At 40.9% G+C, this 23,233-nt stretch overlaps 1 protein-coding gene across 1 annotated transcript; it reads left to right on the top strand.

Moving 5' to 3' along the window:
- Nucleotides 1–5,181: 5,181 nt before the first annotated feature.
- LOC113033266 (uncharacterized) lies at nt 5,182–18,447 on the top strand. The gene is made up of 6 exons (XM_026186901.2): nt 5,182–5,200; nt 7,390–7,439; nt 8,701–8,748; nt 10,489–11,103; nt 14,529–15,689; nt 15,777–18,447. Exons 2-6 carry the CDS (start codon nt 7,421–7,423, stop codon nt 17,336–17,338), a joined length of 3,405 nt encoding a protein of 1,134 aa, XP_026042686.2. The 5' UTR covers nt 5,182–5,200; nt 7,390–7,420; the 3' UTR covers nt 17,339–18,447.
- Nucleotides 18,448–23,233: the final 4,786 nt, after the last annotated feature.

The raw sequence follows: 23,233 nt of genomic DNA, 5'->3' as shown, positions 1-23,233 counted from the left end.
TAAACACTTAGCATTGTTTTGTGGGTGATTTACAAAAGTTGCGTAGTTTTCTACACAGCTTTTAACATCCATGTAGAATACTAAAAATGACACCTTCAACACAGCATTCAACTTATTATTGGACTGTGGTGGGCGTGGTCTGTGGTGCTTTGCAGGGAGGGCGGACACACCTGCGCGTCATCTGCAATTACCTTCGCTGACCTACACAAGAGGAATTGGGGTTGTTGTGAGTTAGTTTTTGTGGTGTGACGTGAGGCTGACAGACAAGAGCTGCAGCCAGAATAAACAAAATGGCACTAACACAGAATCTGTGGTTCCGCTGTGTTTCAGTCACACCACATGGACTTAGCTGGCTTAAATATAAACAATATAAATATGATCAACCTATCTCTAATAATCGGCTATGTACCACAGGCCTTCAAGCTGGCTGTAGTTAAACTGTTACTTAAAAAGCATCTCTAGACCCAGCAGTCTTAGCTAATTATAGGCCAATCTCCAACCTTCCTTTCATATCAAACATCCTTGAAAGAGTAGTTGTCAAACAGCTAACAGATCATCTGCAGAGGAATGGTTTATTTGAAGAGTTTCAGTCAATACTGGCTTCTTGTTAAATCCAGAATTCAAAATCCTGCTCCTCACATACAAGGTCTTAAATAATCAGGCCCCATCTTATCTTAATGACCTTGTAGTACCATATCACCCTATTAGAGCACTTCGCTCTCGCTCTGCAGGCCTACTTGTTGTTCCTAGAGTATTTAAAAGTAGAATGGGAGGCAGAGCCTTCAGTTTTCAGGCCCCTCTTCAGCCTGAAACTTTCCTTTTTGCTAAAGCATATAGTTAGGGCTGGACCAGGTGACCCTGAATCCTCCCTTAGTTATGCTGCAATAGATGTAGGCTGCCGGGGGATTCCCATGATGCATTGAGTTTTTCCTTTCCAGTCTCCTTTCTCACTCACTATGTATTAACAGACCTCTCTGCATTGAATCATATCTGTTATTAACCTCTGTCTCTCTTCCACAGCATGTCTGTAACCATTGTTAGGAAGGTTACTTTTAAAATGTATTCCACTACAGATTACAGATTACATGCCCCAAAATGTATTTTGTAATGTATTTCGTTACATTACTCAATGAAAGTAATGTATTCTGAATACTTTGGATTACTTAATATATTACCATGCCTTTTACAACTACTGTACTATTGCTGTGTGATTTATTACTATTACTGAAGGCTACTCACCATACCAATACCAACTAGATGTTAAAATCTTTTTTCTGTGTCCCGTTTGGATCTTTAACCATCAGAATTGTTGTCTTAAGGCCAAGAAAGATGCCAAGCGGATTTATTTTACCAAGTGGATCATCATGGCCTTGCCATATTGGTCCATTTGATTGACCTTTATTATAATTATGAATTTATTTTATTTTCAGTTGCTACAAACGGGACAGACATGACTGTGGGATAGGACAGGGAGAAAGAATGAAAGAAAACCAAAGGGGGGGAAGAGAGAAAAAAACAAACAAAAAAAAAAAAACAACTCCTGGATCACCTGTATGGAGAAAAAAAAACAGAGGAGACAGCAAACAACAAAGAGCAACATAATAAAAAAAAAAAGCACCATCACAATAAACTAGCTAGCAGTAGATATCAGTAGATACTAAATAATAAACGATATTGTGCAGCACGCAAGATAGACAGTGCACAATGTGCTTTGAGGCAGCAGCCAAGAAAGCTTTAGTCCGCGTCTGTGAATACCTGTGTGCATACCTGTGTGGATCAGCATGCTTGCATTCCAAAGGTTTCTCCATGTAATGATCTGCTAGGGAGTGTGGGGGGGCCACAGCCCTGTCCTTTATGGTATCAAGCAGGTATGGAGGAGATCAAAACTCCAGACATCCAGAGGCCCCCAGAACACAAGAGACCAAGGAAGACCAACAGAGGGGCAGCCGCGCCACTGTCCCAGAAAGAGCTGAGGAGAGTCCCAGATGAGGGCTCGCCCAGCAGCCGCGGAGCAGAAGCCAGGGGGAGTTGCAGTGACGCGCCCGTGAGCTCCGCCGGCAGCCAGCTGTGCCTGAGTGACCGAGCCCCAGGCCGAGAGGCCGGGGGCACCCCACCTCCGAAGTGAGGTGGGTGAGGTGGGTGGGGAATAACTGTAATCTAAATACCACCTTTTTAAACGGTAACTGTAACGGAAAACACTTACTTATATTTTGTATTTTAAATACGTAACGACGTTACATGTATTCCATTACTCCCCAACACTGCCTGTTATCCTGTCTTCCTTCTCTCACCCCAACCAATCACAGCAGATGCCCCGCCCCTCCCTGAGCCTGGTTCTGCAGGAGGTTTCTTCCTGTAAAAAGGGAGTTTTTCCTTCCCACTGTCACCAAAGTGCTGCTCATAGGCAGTAATATGATTGTTGGGTTTTGTCAGTGTTTGTTTTATTATTGTAGGGTCTACAATATAAAGCACCTTGAGGCGACTGTTTTTGTGATTTTGCGCAGTATAAATAAAATTGAAGTGAATTGAACATGCAGGTTAAAGCTCCATTATGCAAAGAGGAAGCCACATATGAACATGACTATCCTTCCTGGACCAAAGCTCATTTAAAATGGTTTGAGGCAAAGTGGAAGCTGTTCTGAGCTCAGACTAATCTAGATTTAAATTTTTTGTTGGAAAGCATGAACACTGCATCCTCTGGACTAAAGAGAATCAAGGATCAGAGCGTTTTATCAGTGCTCATTTCAAAGCCTGCATCTCTGATGGTATGAGGGGACATCAGCATCTATGGGATTGGCAGCGTACACGTCTGGAAAGTCACCGTCAATACTGAAAGGTATCTACAGCTTTCAGAGCAGTATATGCTCCCATCTAGAAAAGTATTTTTAAGGGAAGGCCTTCATGTTTCAGCAGGATGATGCTAAACTGCATTAGACAAGGATGGGAAAACATTCCTCTCCCAGAAGTTGAGCTGCTGCTCTCCTCAGCTCACAGATGTTTATGCACTGCTGTTGCTGCACAGTAGAAACAATAGGTTTTATGTCTTTTGTATTGTGTTGTAGACTAAACATGCACACAAAACATGTGACATTTCATACCTGTGGTAAACAGGAAGCTGTGGGTGAAAACATTACTGTAGGAAAGAAACCACTTCTGTTGTGTGGTGAAAAGGTGCACGCTGTCATCACGAGGACGTGAGCCATAGCCACATGTGGGATGGGTGTGTGAAGGAAGTAGTCTGGCTTTGATAAGATGCACTTAGAGTGGGACGTGCACTGCTTTTCCTTTGTTTTTAATCATTGTGCTCCCAAAGAGAAATTCAATTAATTTAATCTATAAAGCTCCAATTCACAGCAACAGTCACTCCACGGTGCTTTATACTCTAAGAGAAAACCCAAGAATCAGATGATCACATTTGAGCAAACACTTGGTGACAGTGGGGAGGAAAACCTCACCTTTAGGAGGAGGAAACCTCTGGCAGAACCAGGCTGTGAGAGGGGCGGGCATCTGCTGCGACCAGCTGGGGGTGCAATGAACAAGGAAGGAGGGTATAAATCACGGGCCATCGTTCCCCTTTAATTAGAGGAAGTTGATAAAAATGAAATACATGACATGGTTAAATAACATAAGAGTCTGCAGTCAGTTCTTCAAACACAGGCATATTTATAAGAATAATATAGACCATAAGTAAATAACAGTATATAAATAAGACAGAAAAATTATCTACAAATATGGAAATAAAATGTATTCAATTACAGAGCAGTTTCTCTGCTTTCTTAGTTTTTTAAGATTTTAGAAAACCTGGTTTTACAAAGACTTGATACTTGATCGTGATCTACTGAAGGAAGCTGGAGCAGAGATTACAGGGACGTGAGGAGAGGGCAGAGAAAAATCGCTGAAGGTGGGGGTGAAACTCTGATGTGCAAAGAACAAACGAGTTAAAACAACAGGTTTAACTCCGCCTCCTCCTGCTCAAACATCATCACATCACACGACCTGTGCTCCTCTGACACCTCCAGCAAACCCCCATCACTCTGACCTCCATCCCCCTTCATGCCACCCTGCATCACAGCCCCAGATACCACCACGCCCCCAGTTAGTCAGACCAGCCAGCACAGCCAGTCAGGTGAGAAGACAGTTGAGAAGCTCAGAACATTGACCCAACACCACAGTTTGTAAATTGATCTTTGACTTGTCAAGATCCTTTAAGACGATTCAGCCTGCTGAGTGTTGGGGATGAAGGTGGAGGCTACATGTTTCTCTTTCTATGCTTCATTTCATAAATTTGCTTTGTTGTGAGTCGTATTTATGATTTTATGACAACTACATTTTCCTCCACGATTAATAAAGTTTCTCCGTGATGTTGTTTTTTTATTAGGTTTGATGTAGTTGTGTTCTGTGGTAAACAGGAAGTTGTAGGTGGAAACATTACGGTAAGAAAGAAACCACTTCTATTATTTGGTGAAAAGTCAGCGGACTGTTCACCACATACGGTGTGTCATCTGTCAACAGGAGGAAGTGAGACGTATCCAGATGTGGGGGTGACAGAAGTACTGTAGCACTGTTTCTGCTTCAGCCTTGGTTGAGTCTGATATGATGCACTTTTATATATCAGTGACTTTGATTTGTTTGCTTTCAATAAATAACAAAAGGACAACTTTGATTTGCTGATGATCATTCAGAGTTTTTCCATCACAAATGTCAGGCGAGTTCTTCAGAGGAGGCGGTGATCAGACTGCTGCTGCCCCTGAAACCCAGAGGATGGATGTGCTGTGAAAAGCATTTAATACATCGTGATTTGTGACGTTTGTCACACTTGGACAAATAAAATATTGGAAAAAGACGACGAGAGTCAAACCGAAGTACACTTTAAAAATAATGATTTGATTTCTTAAAGGAAAACACTCGCGCAATGCTACCTGCTTTAATACGTACATGTACAAATATATTTTAAAATCAGGTCTCAAGTGTGGATCATTCTTCTTTGAAATAAGTTATTTTTATGATTAATGATTACAAACATATACAAACAAAAAAGATTTTTATTTTGGCGAAAGTACAGAAAACATGATCACCATCACTACCCCCCCACCGCACGCACACCATGTGATCAGACACACAATCACACAGAAGAAGAAGCACTGCTGTGTCTCAGAGCGTGCAGAGGTGTTCAGCTGTGAAGTCGGATCGAGGCAAACAGGTAACACACACACACACACACACACACACACACACACACACACACACACACACACACACACACACACACACACACACACACACACACACACACACACACCTGCTGTTAAAAGGAATCAATCACTCAAACTATAACAGATCAGTCAGATTTTTATCTTCTTTATTCTCATAGAATCTAAGTTATTTGCCTTTTTTAGTGTTTCTGCTGTGACTCTTTCGCTTCCTCCTTTTTGGCTAAACTAAAACATTTTTGACATGAAATTTGTTTCGGTCATTTCTTCATTTTAATTAAATCAGGTTTTCCATCTCATTTGCATTTTTCCTGACTGGCTGAGAGATGTGGACAGACTCAAAAATAATATTTATGTTCAAAACTCTGACTTTGGGTAATTAATCATTGTAAATTTGTTACATAAGAACAATATAAAATGTTTAATCTGGTGAAATGTAGTTGATTGATATACATTCAGTATATACCAGGATTATTGTCCTTAGTAATATAATTTTATTAAATCAATAAACCTTTGATTTTACATATTTCAGCTGCATTTTACTCAGAATTATTGCTTCATGTTTGTGAGGGATACTAATCCGTTTTTGAGTGTACAGATGTTTTTGCAGCTGTCCTTATTGGTTCCCTCTGCTGCTTAGATAAACAGCTCTGCTTGCAAATGTTTATTAAACCTGAAACTGTCCTTGAACATTTTGTGTATTTTATGGAATGACTGACTTAATGAGTGGCAACATGAAAACAAACTAAGAAGTGCACTTTTGAAGTGGATGAAGAATCTCTTTCCTATGAAAAGATCCTTAAATTGACATGTTACATGTTACATGTTACATGTACGCTGGTACTGTAATCTGTGACATTAACAAGGGTCTTAGTTTGAGTCCAGAAGAGCGTTTCAGTGAGCTAAAATAATGCTGTCCACTTTTTATTTTTAAGAAAACGCCAATATTGTTTAGTATTAACATGTTTTTAACAAGTGTTTGAGTCAGTCGACTTTTCATTTTTAGCTCATAAAATCAATTTTCGTGATAATTCTGAGGCTGAGTCCTCTCTAAATGGTGTTACTAACCTTCTGAATCCACTTAAAACACAAACATTTATCTTTTAAACCTCGTTTGTCCAAAATCAGATCGTCCACGTCAGAGTTACTTTGCTCTTGCTGTCTTGCTGCACTTCCACATTTATCTTCACTTTCAGTGATTTCTGATATGTAGTTTTTCCACCTCTAAAGTTTTGGACCAGGTCGTTTTAGTTCATCGTCTTAACAGACTGTGAAACTACTCACATCAAATTTCTTGTTCATGTTCACACAAAGAAAAGCAGAAGAAAAGTTCAGATACTCAAGAATGAAACAAATGACAGGAAACGTATAATACACGATGACTGCTTAGAAGCTTGGCATGAATGTTTTCAGTGCTTGTGAAGAAAAACTTTAGTTTGCTAACTCAATCAATATTTTATTTCTATAGCACATTTAAAAAGGACAGTGTGCATCAAAGTGCTTCACACAAGGTAGCAAAACAGAAACAACAAAAGCAACAAAAACAGTTAAAAACAATTAAAACCAGTTACAGTTACAGTTACAGTTACAGAGCACAACTGCAGACCGGGAGGAAGTCCAAACTCATTTGCTTCAAATGGAACAGGTGAGTTTTTAAGCGTGATTTAAACGATTGACTGGAATCTGACATGCGGACATCGGACATGCCAGTGTAGCTTGGCTAGAACAGTAGTGATGTCATCATGCCCTCTGGTGCCAGTTAAGAGGTGTTTTGAACTAAACGCTGGAGGAGAGAGAATTGGAGGTCCATGAACAGAGAATTGCAATAGTCTAGTCTCGAAGTAATGAAAGCATGGATGAGCTTTTCAAGGTCTTTATGTGGACTGTAAGGCTTTGCTTGGAGATTTGACGTAGCTGCTGTCTGTCTGCATCATTCTGAACAACAGACCAAAGAAACACATCAAAGTTACAAAATAATAATTCAATAGTTGATGCACAACAGCTTACTGTGTTTCTGGCATCTGAGCTGTGCAGACCATTGTTTTTCTGGAGTTCTGGGGACACAGTGTAAAGTATTTAGTATTCACTGCTCATCCAAAGACTTACTGTATGATACTGCATGTGTCTGTATAAGCAAGTTTAGCACAAGAGAGCTTAAAATCATCTTTTCCTCTCTCAGGTCAGTCAGTCGGTGGACTTTCAGCAGTGACATGATGGCAGCAGCACCTGGTGAGTCCAGACAGACTGCAGGTGAGACCTGCAGCCTGCTGAGATCAGATTCATTCTTTATACTGACAGGAGTGTGAAAACTGGTTGGCACTGTTGGCCTTTGGTAACTTACTGTGATTCTGACCATGCAACACACCTGTTCACCTGTTGGAAGAAAAAAAAAACCCCACATCATGATAATAATAATAATTCTCTGTTTTGTAAACAGAAAAAGAAATATGATGAGTTTTTTTTCCACTTTTTGTTGAATTAGTTTTCTCTTAAAAACAAACATAAAAACATTTATGTTCAGCACATAAATCAGCTCCAAATGAAACTTGAGACTCTGCACACTAAACCACCAGCTTCAACCAGAGAGAAGAGACTCGTCACTGAACTTTTCCAGGACGGAGGTTGCAGGAGTGATTCACACATTTACACTCAGCATTATAATTTGCTGCTTTAAATTTCTGAATAACCTGAAGCTGGTACAGGCAGAGCTTTATCCTCTCTGAAGCAGCCGCTGAGTCGAGCTGTGATGCTGAGTTAGAGTGCAGCCCTTTGATGAACCTTCGTTGGCTTTGCATGAACGCCTGCTCAAGGAGGCGTTTCAAGAAACTTGCTATGGATTGCACAAGTTGTGTTATGTGTTACACTAATGCACTGATGTGACGTCCATAAAGTTTCTCAAACTCACATTGAATTGCAGTCAGGGACTGAAAAACCCTGACGATCACTTGTAAGGCGAGTGATCGTCTTACAAGAACTGTAAAGTCTGAGCTTTCACTGATGCCCAAGCAACGAAAGAAGGAAATGAACGGGGACTTTTGGGATGCACAGTATATGATTATGTACACACACACACACACACACACACACACACACACACACACACACACACACACACACACACACACACACACACACACACACACACACACAGAGTGTTTATTTACTTATCTTCGCTGAACATAAATGATTTTAGGAGGAAATAACATTTAATGAGCTAATTGAATTATGATGATTGATGATTTAATTTTGATCATTTTCATTTTGTACTGATGTGAGCTGTGAGCTCTGACAGCTTGGATTAAATATTGATCTGTATGTGTTGAAAGTGTCTGTGTAAAGGTGATGCCAGAGCAGTTAACAAACTAAACTTACTTTTGCTAAACTGAAATTTTTTAAAAAACTTTATTCCCGTAGCATTTGTAGATTCTCGTGTTTTCAGCCTGAAATTGTAAATTGGAGCACACTGATTCATGTTTCTGTATTTTTGCAGATGATGATTTTAACAAACCAGAACACAGCAGCTCAGAGTCTGAGGACTGTAAGTCAAACTAACAACATTTCATATCATGAATAAAATAAGAGAAGCTGGTGGATTAGAGGAATGAAATGTTATGCCAGGAGCTTTCTTATTTAAAGAGAGAACGAAGCATCTATTAAATGCTGCAGCCTGATTTCCTGCTTATTTGTGAGTCCAGTAGTTACAGGTCAAAATCTTGAATGCATTGAATGGGAAATTAAATTGATTAAATATGTATAAGTATATTTCTGTTTTGTTCATACTGTTAATATTTTTGAAGAAATTGAGTAAAAATGCTCAGTGACCGTGGAAATCACCAGCTGGTAGTGAAGCCGTACACGTGTCCTTGTGCAGTTGAAATAATCCACAAAAGTTGCTTTGTAGCTGAAAACAAACGCACAAATATTAATTTCCACAAACTTGAACTCACATGAATGTTGCTGTACGCTGCACGACAAAATTATTTAAACTGTTTGACTCCACAGCGAGTCACAGTCAGTGTTGGGAAGGTTACTTTTAAAACGTATTCCACTACAGATTACAGATTACATGTCCCAAAATGTATTTCCTAACGTATTCTGAATACTTTGGATTACTTTGTAAAAAGCATGATAGTGAATGAACTATTGCTGTGTGATTTATTACTATTACTGCAGGTTACTCTCCACACCAACACCAGCTACATGTTTAAATCTTGATGTAAATGAGTAACAGTAGGTGGACATTAGGTAAGGCTGCACTTTTTGCAGTGATCTCGTATAGAAAACTATTCCTCGCGTATATAAAACAGGTCTGCGGCTCCGAACCGTAGCAAAGGGACCTCTGGCTAATACGTCGGGTTCGTGTCGGGCTCGTAGCTGAAAACTAGCTTTACTTTGTTGTCTGGGTCACTTTGCTAGCAGAGACAGAGAGAGGCATTGAAAGGCTGCTGCAACAGGACTTATTGTTTCAGAGAAAACAGGAACACAGCGTACAGTCGAGTCTTCATAGCTTACTCACAGCTGGGCTCGTCAGGCTGCAGTGGTTGTTATTATATTTACATGCTTCCAGCTCCCGTTTCTGCTCCGTGACAAGTTGTACTTTTCCTTTTTCTCCCTCCCTCGCACTCACCAAAAATATTACCAAATATAGAGAGGACAGAGTCTCATGACACAGGAAAATACCGCAGTGTAATCCATTTATTTCAACAAAGTAACTGTATTCTGAATACCACCTTTTTAAACGGTAACTGTAACGGAATACAGTTACTCATATTTTGTATTTTAAATACGTAACGGTGGTACATGTGTTCCGTTACTCCCCAACACTGGTTACAGCCTCTACAGTGCAGAGGTGCGACTGCCCAGCATGGGCGTTATTACAGCGGATTAAAGCAACAGCAACTAAAAAAGTAGAAAAACACTAAATAACCATGAAAATGATGCTAAAATGTGATTTTAAAGTAAAATTAATTTCCTCATTTATTTAAGTGTTTCCTTATCTATAACCATTGGAATCTAAATTATTACCAATATGCACATCTTACAACATGGATAAAATATTAGACATTAACAGGCTAACTTTCGTCTCCTACATGTTTAAACTGTTTTAGACTGAAGAGCATAATCGTTTCATTTCTTTTACAAAAGGAGAAGAAAATGTGGTTAAAACATCACAGAATGAGGCATGAATATTATAGTTTCTACAAAAAAATCAATGAATAATTTAAAAATGTGTGTTTAAAATAAACTCAGTGTTTCAGAAACTGAACTTATTTTTCAGTGTCTGAGCTGAGGGTCGTTCTGCTGGGGAACAGCTGGTCTAAGAGGAGCTCAGTGGGCAACTTCATACTGGGAGTGACTGTGTTCAGCTCTGAGGATAAAGCAGACCTCTGTCTGAGAGTCAAAAGGGAGCTGAAGGGGAAAGAAATCGATCTCATCAACACTCCAGATCTGCTGTCGGCTAAAATCTCCCCAGAAGATCTGAGGAAACAAGTTGAGGACTGTGCGAGACTCTCTGCTCCTGGACCTCATGTGTTTCTGCTGGTCCTCCAGCCTGCAGACTTCACTGAGGATCACAGACAGAGGCTACAAAGAGTCCTTGAACTCTTCGGTGATCCATCATTTGATCGTTCACTGGCTCTGATAATGCCCAAAGACAAGAGTTCAAGTTCCATTGAAAAGTATCAGCAGCATCCACAGTTAGGAGAGATTATCAAGAAATGTAGAGAAAAATTGTTGTGGCAGAAGAACCTGGAACAAGAGCAGCTGTTAGCAGCCATAGATACAGTGGTGAAGAAGAGCATGAGGGAGGAAGTTTCCAGTGAGGAAACATCGGTTTCACCCAGTCAAGATGAGGAAGAAAAAGTCTCTGCCAACTTGGATCTTATTAGGGGCGGTGAGTCTAAAACTGTGTTTTCTGTACAGTATAATGTGATGGTCAGGTTTGTAAAACTGTCTGGAAACTCGTGACAACTGCTGGCTCACTACCTTTCTGAAAGAAATCCTGGAGATGACTTTTTTTTTAAATGATCCAACTCTTAAATATAATCCCGTCCACATGTAAACGCTAAAAATGAAATGTTGGCCAATCGGAAGTATAGAAGCCTGGGACGGAAAGAGTAAACAGGCCTTTGTATCCTGACAAAACCTTCAGTACTTCTGAAAAGTTTTTGTTTTTCTGAAAGGCAGCTAATTTTGTGTTATTTTGCAAGTGCTTTCATTATTTCAAATGTTAATAACTAAAGACAGTATTTTGGCTGTTGTGTAGACTCACACGTTGGGAATGAACCACATGCATAGAGCATACAGAAATGTAACTGAAAAAATATTACATTTATTCAAAACGGACGTCGGGATTTGGGTTGTGACAACGTCTGTGTTGAATGTAGAAACCACGTCCGAAGTTCACTCTGACGCCTCTGTCTTTCTTAACGGAGGGACAGTAACTGTGTGTGTGTGTGTAAGCCTGTGAAAACTGCAGATAGTAAGATTAACAGCAGATAGACAGTATTTTGTCTTTATCCGCCATTGTTGAAATTCATCTCATGTAAACAATAACGTGGCGCACAGCGTGACGTCAAAAACGGCGCACACCTTTGATGTTGCGTGAGTAAATTGAAAATCTCCACCCTGGCAGGAGTTTTTTAAAATCTCAGCTGTCAGTGACCCAGAATGCTGTTAATGTGTAGATGAAAGGCCCAAATGCATAGAAAATACCGTATTTTCAAAAACACCCGTGTACGTGTGGACGTAGCCTAAGGTACTGTTGGTAAGAAAGGTGTTTAGCTTGATAACAGTTCTAGGAAACTATTTTAGAAAGTCATGGATTACGGAGAGGTGAGATCATCTGCGTCTAGCTGTGAACTTTCCAACTTCAGTTCAGGTTTGAACGATTCCAGTTTGATAGAAGGTGGAGACCCTCTTCCAACTGTGGACCATGGCCTTTGATTTAGAGGTGCTGATTCTCATTCTCGCCACGTCACACTTGGCTGTGAACTGTTGCAATGCGAGCTGGAGGACACCACCTGATGAGCCAAACTGATGAGAAACACATAATCTGAAAAAATAAGCAGAGACGAATTTGTGCCTTCCACCACTGGACTGCACCTAGAAATTCTGTCCATAAAAATAATGAACTGGATTGGTGACAAAGGGCAGTCCTGCTGGAGTCCAACACCCACCAGGAGTCTGACTTGTTGCCAGCAGTGTGGACCCAGCTCTAGCAATGGTTGTAGAAGAATCAAATGGCTTGCTGCAACAGGCAAAACACTCCATACCCCTGAAGAACTTCTCACAGAATACTCTGAGGGACACGGTCAAATGCGTTCTCCAAGTCCACTAAACGCATGTAGACGAGTAGGGCAAACTTCCATGCACCCTCAGATATCTCTGCGAGGTTAAGAGCTGGTCCAGTGTTCCATGATTGGGACTACAACCACATTGTTCCTTCTGTGTCCGAGTTTTGACTAAAGCATGGACTTTTCCTTTCCATCATCCTGGAACAGACTTTCCTGGAGAGGTTGAGGAATGTGATCTCCATATACAGTGGCTTGCAAAAGTATTCGACCCCCTTGAACTTTCCCACATTTTGTCACATTACAGCCACAAACATGAATCAATTTTATTGGAATTCCACGTTGCATTTCTGATCAGCGCTCTCCTTGTTCGGCCTGTGAGTTTATGTGGACAGCCTTGTCTTGGTAGGTTTACAGTTGTGCCATACTCCTTCCATTTCTGAGTGATGGCTTGAACAGTGCTCCGTGGGATGTTCAAGGCTTGGGAAACCTTTGTGTAGCCTAAGCCTGCTTTAAATTTCTCAATAACTTTATCCCTGACCTGTCTGGTGTGTTCTTTGGACTTCATGGTGTTGTTGCTCCCAATGTTCTCTTAGACAACCTCTGAGGCCGTCACAGAGCAGCTGTATTTGTACTGACATTAGATTACACACAAGTGCACTCTGTTTAGTCATTAGCACTCATCAGGCAACGTCTATGTGCAACTGACTGCACTCAGACCAAAGGGGGCTGAATAATTACGCACACCCCACTTTGCAGTTATTTATTTGTAAAAAATGTTTGGAATCATGTCTGATTTTCGTTCCACTTCTCACGTGTGCACCACTTTGTGTTGGTCTTTCACCTGGAATTCCAATAAAACTGATTCATGTTTGTGGCTGTAATGTGACAAAATGTGGAAAAGTTCAAGGGGGTCGAATACTTTTGCAAGCCACTGTAGTTGGAGCACCCCCTTATGTCCACCTTGTTGAGGATAAGAACCCCCACCCTGGCTTACCAATCTAAAGGCTCTCAATGAGATCCTGTAGAGGTGTGTGAACCAAGACAGCCCTACAACATCCAGAGCCTTCAGGAACTCAGGGCAAACCTCATCCACCCCAGGGGCTCTGCCACCAACGAGTTGTATAACTGCCTCTGTGTCCTCACCTACGGTGAGGGATGACTTTGTCCCTGTTGTCCCCAGACTCTGGTTTCTGGAGGCAGCAGCCTAAGCAGAGAACCTCACACCTTGCTCTTTCTCGACAACTCCTCTAGCTTATCCGGTGGAATACCAAAGCATTCCCAGGCCTCATGCACTAGCTCAGGCTCCTTCCCCACCAGAGAGGTGAGAGTCCATGTCCAAGTCACCAATCTCTGTAGCAGGGATCAGTCTGCCAGTGTCTCCGTTCTTAGTACACACATTGCACCCGACCTCTATGGCATCTTAAGATGGGTTACCTAAAGGAGGATGGGCCTATGTTCCTTCTTCAGGTTGCACCCGGCCAGGCCCCATGGGCTAAGGCAAGTCACCAGATGCTCTCCCTCGGGTCACCTCCCATGTCCTAGCTCCAAAATGGTGCCCAGGTAACCGGATGCCTGACAGGGTAAACTGTTCCCTTGGTCTGGTAAGGGTCTTATAAGGGTCTTCTAAATGGCTTAGTGTCTGGTCCCTCACTCAGGGCCAACTTGTAATGGGACACACAACCAGGTGGCAAAAGCCCCCCAACAGCATAGCACCTGGGATCCCTGGAACACACAAGCCCCTCCACCACGATAAGGCAGCGATTCACAGAGGGGCAGATGATATTAAAAGGTGATACTGGTTGTGCGCTGTGAGTAGAGAGTGCATCTGCAGTTTTCTTGTTATCGTGAGCAATCATCAGCTAACTGTTTTAGGAAAAATAAGTAAATGGTGGTGGTATTTAACCAATCAGGTGATCTTATTAATGTTTCAAACCCTGTAACAGAATGTAGTAAAACTGTGGTGACAAAAGTCTGTGTGTCACAATTTTAAAGGTAATTTACAAGTTTTATCTTTGTTTTTCAGCACATGAACTCAGGATAATGCTTTTTGGAAAAAGTGAGAACAAAAAATCATCCCTCGAAAAGATCATCATTAGAAAGAAAGAGTTTAATATGCCTAAAGTCCTTGGAGGAAGGCAATGTCGCGCTGCCTCTGGAGAGTGGAAAGGGAAACCGTTAACAGTAGTCAAAACCCCCGACATCTTCAGTCTGTCTGTGAAAACTCTGTTCGAAGTGATGAAGAGCTGTGTGAGTCTCTGTCCTCCTGGACCAAATGTTCTGCTGCTGTTAGTCAAACCTTCTGATTTCACCGAAGAGGACAGAAAAACTCTGAATTTGGTCCTGAGCTTGTTTGGTCAAGATGCCCTTAAACACTCAATGGTCATTATAACACAGAAAGAGGAGAAAGGCAATAACTCAGTGGAAAAACTCATTGAAGACTGCAACCAAAGGCAGAACTGGTTTGAAAAAAATTGTTCTGCTACAGATTATTCAGAGTTGATGGAAGAAATGAATGAGATGGTGAGTGAAAACTGGGGAAAATATCTAACGTTAAAAGAAGAGGCTAAACCCAATCTGAAGTCCAGTCTGAACCTGGTTCTGTGTGGGAGGAGAGGAGCAGGGAAGACGTCAGCAGCCAAGGCCATTTTAGGTCAGACTGAGCTTCATTCAGCCTCCAACTCATCAGAGTGTGTTAAACATCAGGGAGAGGTGTGTGGACGTTGGGTTTCCCTGGTGGAGCTGCCTGCCTTGTATGGAAAACCTCAGGAGGCAGTGATGGAGGAATCATTCAAGTGTATCTCCCTCTGTGATCCTGAGGGTGTCCATGCCTTCATCCTGGTCCTACCTGTGGCTCCCCTCACTGATGAAGACAAGAGAGAGTTAGAGACCATCCAGGACACATTCAGCTCTCGAGTCAATGACTTCACCATGATTCTGTTCACTGTGGACTCAGATCCTACAGATCCAGCTGTTGGTAACTTTTTAAAGGAAAATAAGAACATCCAGAAGCTCCTCCAGAGCTGTGGAGGAAGATCAGTTGTTCTCAACACCAAGAACAAACAGCAGATCCCAGAGATGTTTGAGATTGTGGACAAAATTAGTCAGCCTACAGGACAACTGTGCTGTTATACAACTGCAACATTTTTACACGCACAAATGGAGAAAGTCTTAAAACTTGTCACTGGTAAGTAATTTAGATTTTCTATTTCCAATGACCCAGAGTTTTAATCCAGTATACAAGTGTTAACTTGTTCTTGTTTTCATGTTTTAGTTGGTGAAGGTGGAGAACAGGACTCAGACTGTCTCAGGATTGTGCTGATTGGGAAGACCGGCTGTGGAAAGAGCTCTACAGGAAACACCATTTTAGGAAGAGACGAGTTTGAAGCTGCATCAAGTCAAATGTCGGTCACACAATGCTGTCAGAAAGTACACGGTGAGGTGGACGGTCGTCCTGTTGTTGTGGTCGACACTCCCGGTCTGTTTGACACAAGTTTGTCCAATGAAGAAATTCAAGAGGAGCTGGTGAAATGTGTCAGTCTCCTGGCTCCAGGACCACATGTCTTCCTGCTGGTGGTAGAGATCGGCAGATTCACAGCAGAAGAGAAGGAGACACTGAAACTCATCAAGAAATTTTTTGGGAAGAATTCTGAAAAGTTCACCATCGTTCTTTTAACCAGAGGTGATGAACTGGAGCGTCAGGGAGAGTCTGTTGATGATTACATCAAGAAGAAATGTCACAGTTCCTTTAAGAAGCTGATCTCTGACTGTGGAGGAAGATACCATGTGTTCAATAACTCTGACAAACAAAACCGCACACAAGTCAGTGAGCTGATAACAAAGATTGACACCATGGTGAAGGACAATGGAGGAAGCTTCTACACCAACGAGATGCTGCAAGAGGCTGAAACTGCGATAAGGAAGGAGATGCTGAGGATTTTAAAGAAGAAGGAAGAAGAGATTCAGGAGCAAAAGGCAGAATTTGAAAGAAAACATAAGGAAGAAATGGAGGCTATGAAGAAAAGAATGGATGAAGAAAGAGAAAAGGAGAGAATACAGAGAGGAAAAGAACTCGAAAAAATGAGAAATAAAATTAGAGAAGAAGAAGAGAAGAGAAAGCAGGAACAGGAAATCAGGGAAAAGGAGAAAAGGGAAAAGGAAGCTGAAGAAGAAAGACGCCGACAAGAGTTTGAAACAGAACTTGAAAAGCTGGACAAACAAATTCAGTCAGAAAAAGAGGCAAAAGAAAATGTGGACAGAAAACTGGAAGAAGCCAGAGAAGAGATGAGAAGAAAACAAGAGGAGTGGGAGAAAGAACAGAAGGAATGGTGGGACAAACAACGACAAGACGAAGACAAAAGACGAGAGGAAGAGAAAGAAAAAATGGAAAAACTCCAGCACGATTATAACGAAAAGCTGGAATGTGAAAAAATCAATAAAGAAGACGATCAAAGAAGAAGAGAAGAGGAAATAAAAGAATTGGAGGAAATTCATAAGAAAACTCTGGATGATCTAAAGAAGAAACATGAACAGGAAGCCAGAAAGAAAGCTGAAGAGTTCAACCAAGCCCAGAAGAAACACGTGGATGATTTAGCAGCTCAGAAGGAAGAACATAAGAAGGAAATTTACGACTTAGTGAGACGTGTGACCAAAAAGACTGACTATTCGAATAGGATCAAGAATTTAATGCAAAAACATGAAAAAGAAATGAGATCTGTGACAAATGAAGAGGGGATCGAAAACCTCCAGGAAGAACACGAAGAACAACTAAATAAGTTAATGCAAGAAATTTTGAATGAAGAGATCAAGGACGCGTCGACCTGCAGCATTTTATAAAGAGAAATCCACTTTTACAGCTGTTCTTTAACTGTTAGAGGACAGAAACAAACAACATGTGCAGACTTGTTGTTCTGCATGTTTTACACATGATTGTTCATCACGACCACAGAAAAAGCTGCTGATTGGATATCATCTCAAATAGTTCAGTTCAGTTTTATTTATATAGCACCAAATCACAACAACAGTCGCCTCAAGGGGCTTTATATGGTAACGAAAAGACGCTACAACAATACAGAGAAACCCTACGATCAGATGATCAAACACTTTGGTGACAGTGGGAAGGAAAAACTCCCTTTCACAGGAAGAAACTTCCAGCAGAACCAGGTTCAGGGAGGGGCGTGGCCATCCGCCCACTAACTCCACTCATAACCAATAATAATCATTTTGATTTACACGTTAACCTGCACTATGTAAGTAAAATTACTCATGTGGATGATTTTCTTTGGTTTGGTCAAAATCACCATTTGACCAAAATGTTTTTTTGCTTTTTTAATATTAGATTGTTGTTAAAAGGAATCTTGATGTTCTTTCATATATTGTTCTGTTGTCAATATTTGTGGTTTGATTATGATTGTTTTTTGTTTTTGTTTATTTTGCATAAATGTGTCATTAATAATAAACACAAGATGAATAAATAAACAAGTGAAAGAAAACTTAATGATTATTTTTCTTTCACTTATGATGAATAAATAATTTTTTTAATTTTGTTATAATTTAACCTGTTCTCTCCAAATATCACAGCAGTTATTCATTATAAAAACATATCTGCATATCATTTACACCAGTTTTATGGCAGAACTAAGATCGTATCCGTGTTTTCTTTAATTATTAATGTAAACAGTTTTTCTCTGTAATCAGCTCTGATCGTTGTTAAATGATGAAGTCAAACATCTTCATTCAGCTCTGAATTTATGTGTTTTTAAATTACTGAACTTGCAAAATTACATGAACTGCTCCACCTATGCTGACATATTTGATTTGCATAAGTTTTTGTCTATAAGGTAAAATGTGTATAACCTGTATTATGGTAATTAGTGATTGTAATGTGCACAACAAAGTCCTGCTAAAGAAACTGTTGCTAATAAAAACAAAGGTTGGAATTTTAAGCAAAGTTTGAACTTGTTTCTTGAGTCATACTGTGGCAGCATGAGTGGGTTTGTGTTTTTGGTGCCTTTTCATTCTCAGCATCGTTGCAGGTAAATGCAGGATCCCTGAGTGGTCAAAAAACATTTGGTTTTTTTCTTAATCTGATTTAAGTCTGGACTCAGACACTCAAAAACTTTTTTAAGGAGAATTTGCTGGTTTTGGATCATCGTCCTGCTGCATTACCCAAGTGCTCTTTAGCTGCAGAGCAGGAAGTGATGGTCGAAGCTCCTTCAGGTTTTTCTGGTGGAGACATTCAGGAGCAGAATTCAGCAGCAGCCCAGCCCATCACACTACCATCACCATGTCTGACTGTTGTTGTGATCTTTTTATGAGCTGCTGTTAGTTTGATCCAGATGTAACGAGAATCACAGTTCAGCTTTTGTCTCGTCAGCCCACAGAAAGTTTTCCCAGACGTCTCGGGGATCATCCAGATGTTTTTTGGCCAATGAGCAATGAAAGGAGACACAAGTCCTTTTAAAGACCAACAGCGGAGTGTGAGAGATGGACTCAAAAATATCCCATTGGTTACTTTCTTACCTATTTTTAATCAGCTTTAATTAATAAAAACATAAAAATGTTTTTGGATTTCGGCATCATTGCTCATGTACCAGTTAAATAGTAGTTAATTAACCTGCATCATATGCATCATCTAACACTGTGCATTTTCTTCACAAGCATCTATAGGATTATTCAAATGAGCACAAAAAACAATCTGAACTAAATGTTGATGCAGATTCAGTTCCTGCTGATGCTGCAGATTTTCAGTATGTCAGAGAATGCAATATAATCACAGCAGTTATGTTCTCTCCTCGTCCACCGTCAGCCAGACACGCCTCTGCTTCACTCTGCCTCTGATGGACGTCTCTCACTGTGGGGACAAACATGTGACGCTGATCTGTCTGAATGGATCTGCTGCAAACTCAGGCAGAGTTATCCCATCTGCTCCCTTTCTGAGCTGAAGTGTGGAGAGAAGCTTGGTTTCACTCTGTCATTTAGAAAATGCTGATCAGGACTTTTCAAACATTTTCTATTAACTACAACAAATGAATCTTTTTAAAAACAGAACTAAATGAACACATTTCATATCTGATCCTATTTGGAGGTTTAAACAGCCTGGAAAATGACTCTTCGTGTGAGCGATGAGGATGTTTTATGGTGCTTTCTGTCGTTGCTCACACTTTGTAGAAATATCATTTGGTTTGAGATGAATAAAAAACAAAAATGCAGGGTAAGGGTTATGCAAAGTAAAGATGATCTGACTGATCGCTCTGAATATGAATCCAACAAGGTTGATTTAATCATCTTTGTTTTGCTGAATGGCTCAAATTTATTCTTCTGCATGAAACTTGTTAAACAGCCAGTTAATGATGTAATCTGATAGGTTTGTAGCTTGAACCTATTCGCTGGAACGTTGAAGACAATATAATTACACTGCAAGCAAGACACAAGTAGGCAAACTTCTTCATGGTACTCGTGCACGGGAGAGAACCGGACAACCGCTTGACTCCAGTTGGTCTCGTCCGTCCTCCCATACACTGTCCTTTTATTGAGGTTACATGAATATGCATAGGTTCATTAACATACCGACGTCTACATACAAACAAAGAGTACCTTGCCTGTGTGTGTGTGTGTGTGTGTGTGTGTGTGTGTGTGTTGCTGATCAAAGGGTCAAACATCCTTGGTCAGGAAGAGGGTAGACTAGACCCCCCCCCGGTGAGGAAGTCCAGCAGTTCATCTAAACAGAAAAGCACTTAGACTAGAACAGACGTAGCTACGTTAATCCTACCATAAAACAATTAAAACAAGATGCGACCTCTTCCCGTGCTCCCAGGATGTTGGTGTGCATTCTAGTGTGGAATGCACACCAAGCCTCTGTAGCCTTGATTGATTATACACCTCTAAGCATCTATGGTTAAATATTTCTAAGCATAAATGACAATCAACAATACAAACTCTAACATAATCAATAACTGGTATTGATTACATCTGAAGCCTAAAGGAACATGAAGATCAGACGTGTCCAGACAGCAGTGATAGAAATGAGAGTGCTGTTGTTGGAGAGCTCTTAGTTGTGGGTGTTTGGTCTTTAAAAGGACCGTTTGGTTTGTGGGGTGAACATCCAGCTGGCGTGGAGCTGCTGTGGACGTGGTGGAAGACTTTCACAGGTCTGTTTCCTCGACATCGCTGGCCTCCTGCAGACCGTCCACAGCCAGGCAGTGAGCGCACACATGCTGGTCAAAGTGCAGAGCCAGCTCCCGAGCCAACTCCTGGAAGTCCTGACCACGGCTCAGCGTCTCCAGTTTGTCCCTGCAGTCAGAGATGTCCATCGGAGCGAAGTAGAAGCGTGTCTGGCTGACGGTACATGAGGAGAGGACAGGAGGTGTCCTGGAGGTCGGAGTCTTGTTGTTGGGACTGGATGGAGTCTGGCTGCTGGATCTGTGCTCTGTGGTCCTGCTTCCATCCATCGTGGTCTGGGTGATGTTCTCAGTGTGAACTGTGGGACTCTGCCCTTTAGGCTGCTTTATATCGTGAGAGCTGCGTGCTGATTGGATGAGACAGAACAGGACCTACAGGTCCAGGTCTCCATTGTTCAAGTGAACCCCCCCCCCCCCACCTCACCACAGGGCCCTGAAGCCATTCAGGAACAAACCAGAGTGTAATCAAAGCTGTTGATTAGTTTTCGTTGAACACAAAGACTTTGATCATTTTTAGTGATTATTCATTATCACTGAATCATCTCTGACAGTGATGAAGTCATTTTTATTACATGTTTATGTTAATGATATAGAAACAATTTAACAGATTTTGTCTTTTTAGCAGATGAAACAAATTTTATTAAACATATAAAAGGAACTTTTCGAAAGTTCAGAAACATTGCACCTCCTGCTCTAACTGGTCACTCAAATGAAGAGTGTGAAAACTTTCTTTCTTTATTAATAAGTCTAATATTTCCGGAGCAAACATCAGTCCTCCTCCTTTCTCTCTGACTCCACGCTTTAACAGGCCGCCACTCTTAAAGAGTTTTGGACCAAGCTCTCTGAACGCTGTCATCAGTTTGGTTGACAAAATGAAACCACCACACTCTTCAAAAGGGTCTTCAACACCATTGGACCGTTTGTTCTTAAGGTAATTAATAATTCTTTGACCTCCGTCTGTGTCCCTACATATTTTAAACAAGCTGCCTTTTATTTCAAAAGTGTTCTATATATGCTCCCACTCGGGCATATCCTGAATAGCTTTGAGTACATCTCGTACCATTGTTATGCAGACGCTATTCAGCTGCATATGTCCTTCAAACCCCAGAATGTGGCCACGCGATCTATCCTGTATTCATTTCATAAAGAACTGTGTGGCAGCAAATTATCTGTCTTTGAATACAAAAACCTGAAGTTCTGATCTGTGCACCCTGTTCTCTTTAAAAACCATCTGTCTGATGTAATGAACATGAAACAGGAAGTGTTCCTCTAAAACCTGCTGTAGATTCATCAGGTTGGACTGTAGCAGCTCGAGTTCACTCCAAAGCAGTTTCTCTCATGTCACATGACCTAGCTTGAACTTTTATGCAGGTTCATATTGTTCTGTTACTCTCCCCCAAAGAGTCTTGTATCTTCAAATTCACAACAGTATAACAGACATCAGGGGACACGAGTACCAAGCTGACCTCTTCAAGAAACCGGAACAAGTATAATAAATGATATGAAATGTCATGGAGACAGCTGCACAACACATGTTTAACAAGAACAGGCTGACGTCGTCATATTTTAGTAAAAATTGTAATAAATGTTTTAGCTTTACCTTTTAGGGGAGTTTTTTTTAGAATAGAATAGAATAGAATTGAACTTTATTTTCATTGCACATGTCAAAAGTACAAGGCAACAAAATGCAGTTTGCATCCATCCAGAAGTGCTTTAGCCATGATATAGATATAGTGCAAATATATATGGGGCGATCGTGGCTCAAGATTTGGGAGTTCGCCTTGTAGCTGGTTCGAGCCCCGGCTTGGACAGTCTCCGTCGTTGTGTCCAGTAGGCAACTTCACCCGTTGCCTACTGGTGGTGGTCAGAGGGCCCGGTGGCGCCAGTGTCCGGCAGCCTCGCCTCTGTCAGTGCGCCCCAGGGTGGCCGTGGCTACAATGTAGCTGCCATCACCAGTGTGTGAATGTGTGTGAATGGGTGGATGACTGGATATGTAAAGCGCTTTGGGGTCCTTAGGGACTAGTAAAGCGCTATATAAATACAGGCCATTTACCATATATTAGCAATAATATAGATAAGTAAGTATATTACAGAAATGGGTCTATTATGGTATAATGTACACGTATGTTATGAATATGCTATAACTGTAAGTATGTACAGGCTATGAACAGGATATAAATATGAAAAACTATACTGAAATATGAGATATGCAGCTATACAGAAAAGTGAACTAGGCAGGTTATAAACAGTTGTAGAATTAAAATAAACACATTTTAAAATGTGCTTTTGTTTAACCAGTTTTGTTTCCACAGAAGTAAAGAACACGATCTGTTATCTGAAGACAAAGTGTCACTTTTCGCTTTCTGGAAACTCAACCACACCACAGTATGCAGAAACTCCACCAGGGGGCGATGTTTGTCTCTCTACGATTCGTTATCACGGTTTATTTATAAAGAACAAAATGTACATTTTAAACACATGTAAGCTTCTTTCTTACAGCACATTTAGAATTCATACCTTCAACATTAGCTGGAGATGTTTTAATCTGGTC

The sequence above is a fragment of the Astatotilapia calliptera genome, chromosome 12 (assembly GCF_964374335.1).
Source record: "Astatotilapia calliptera chromosome 12, fAstCal68.1, whole genome shotgun sequence".
Lineage (NCBI taxonomy): Eukaryota > Metazoa > Chordata > Actinopteri > Cichliformes > Cichlidae > Astatotilapia > Astatotilapia calliptera.
This window is presented reverse-complemented; position numbering and strand designations above follow the sequence as displayed.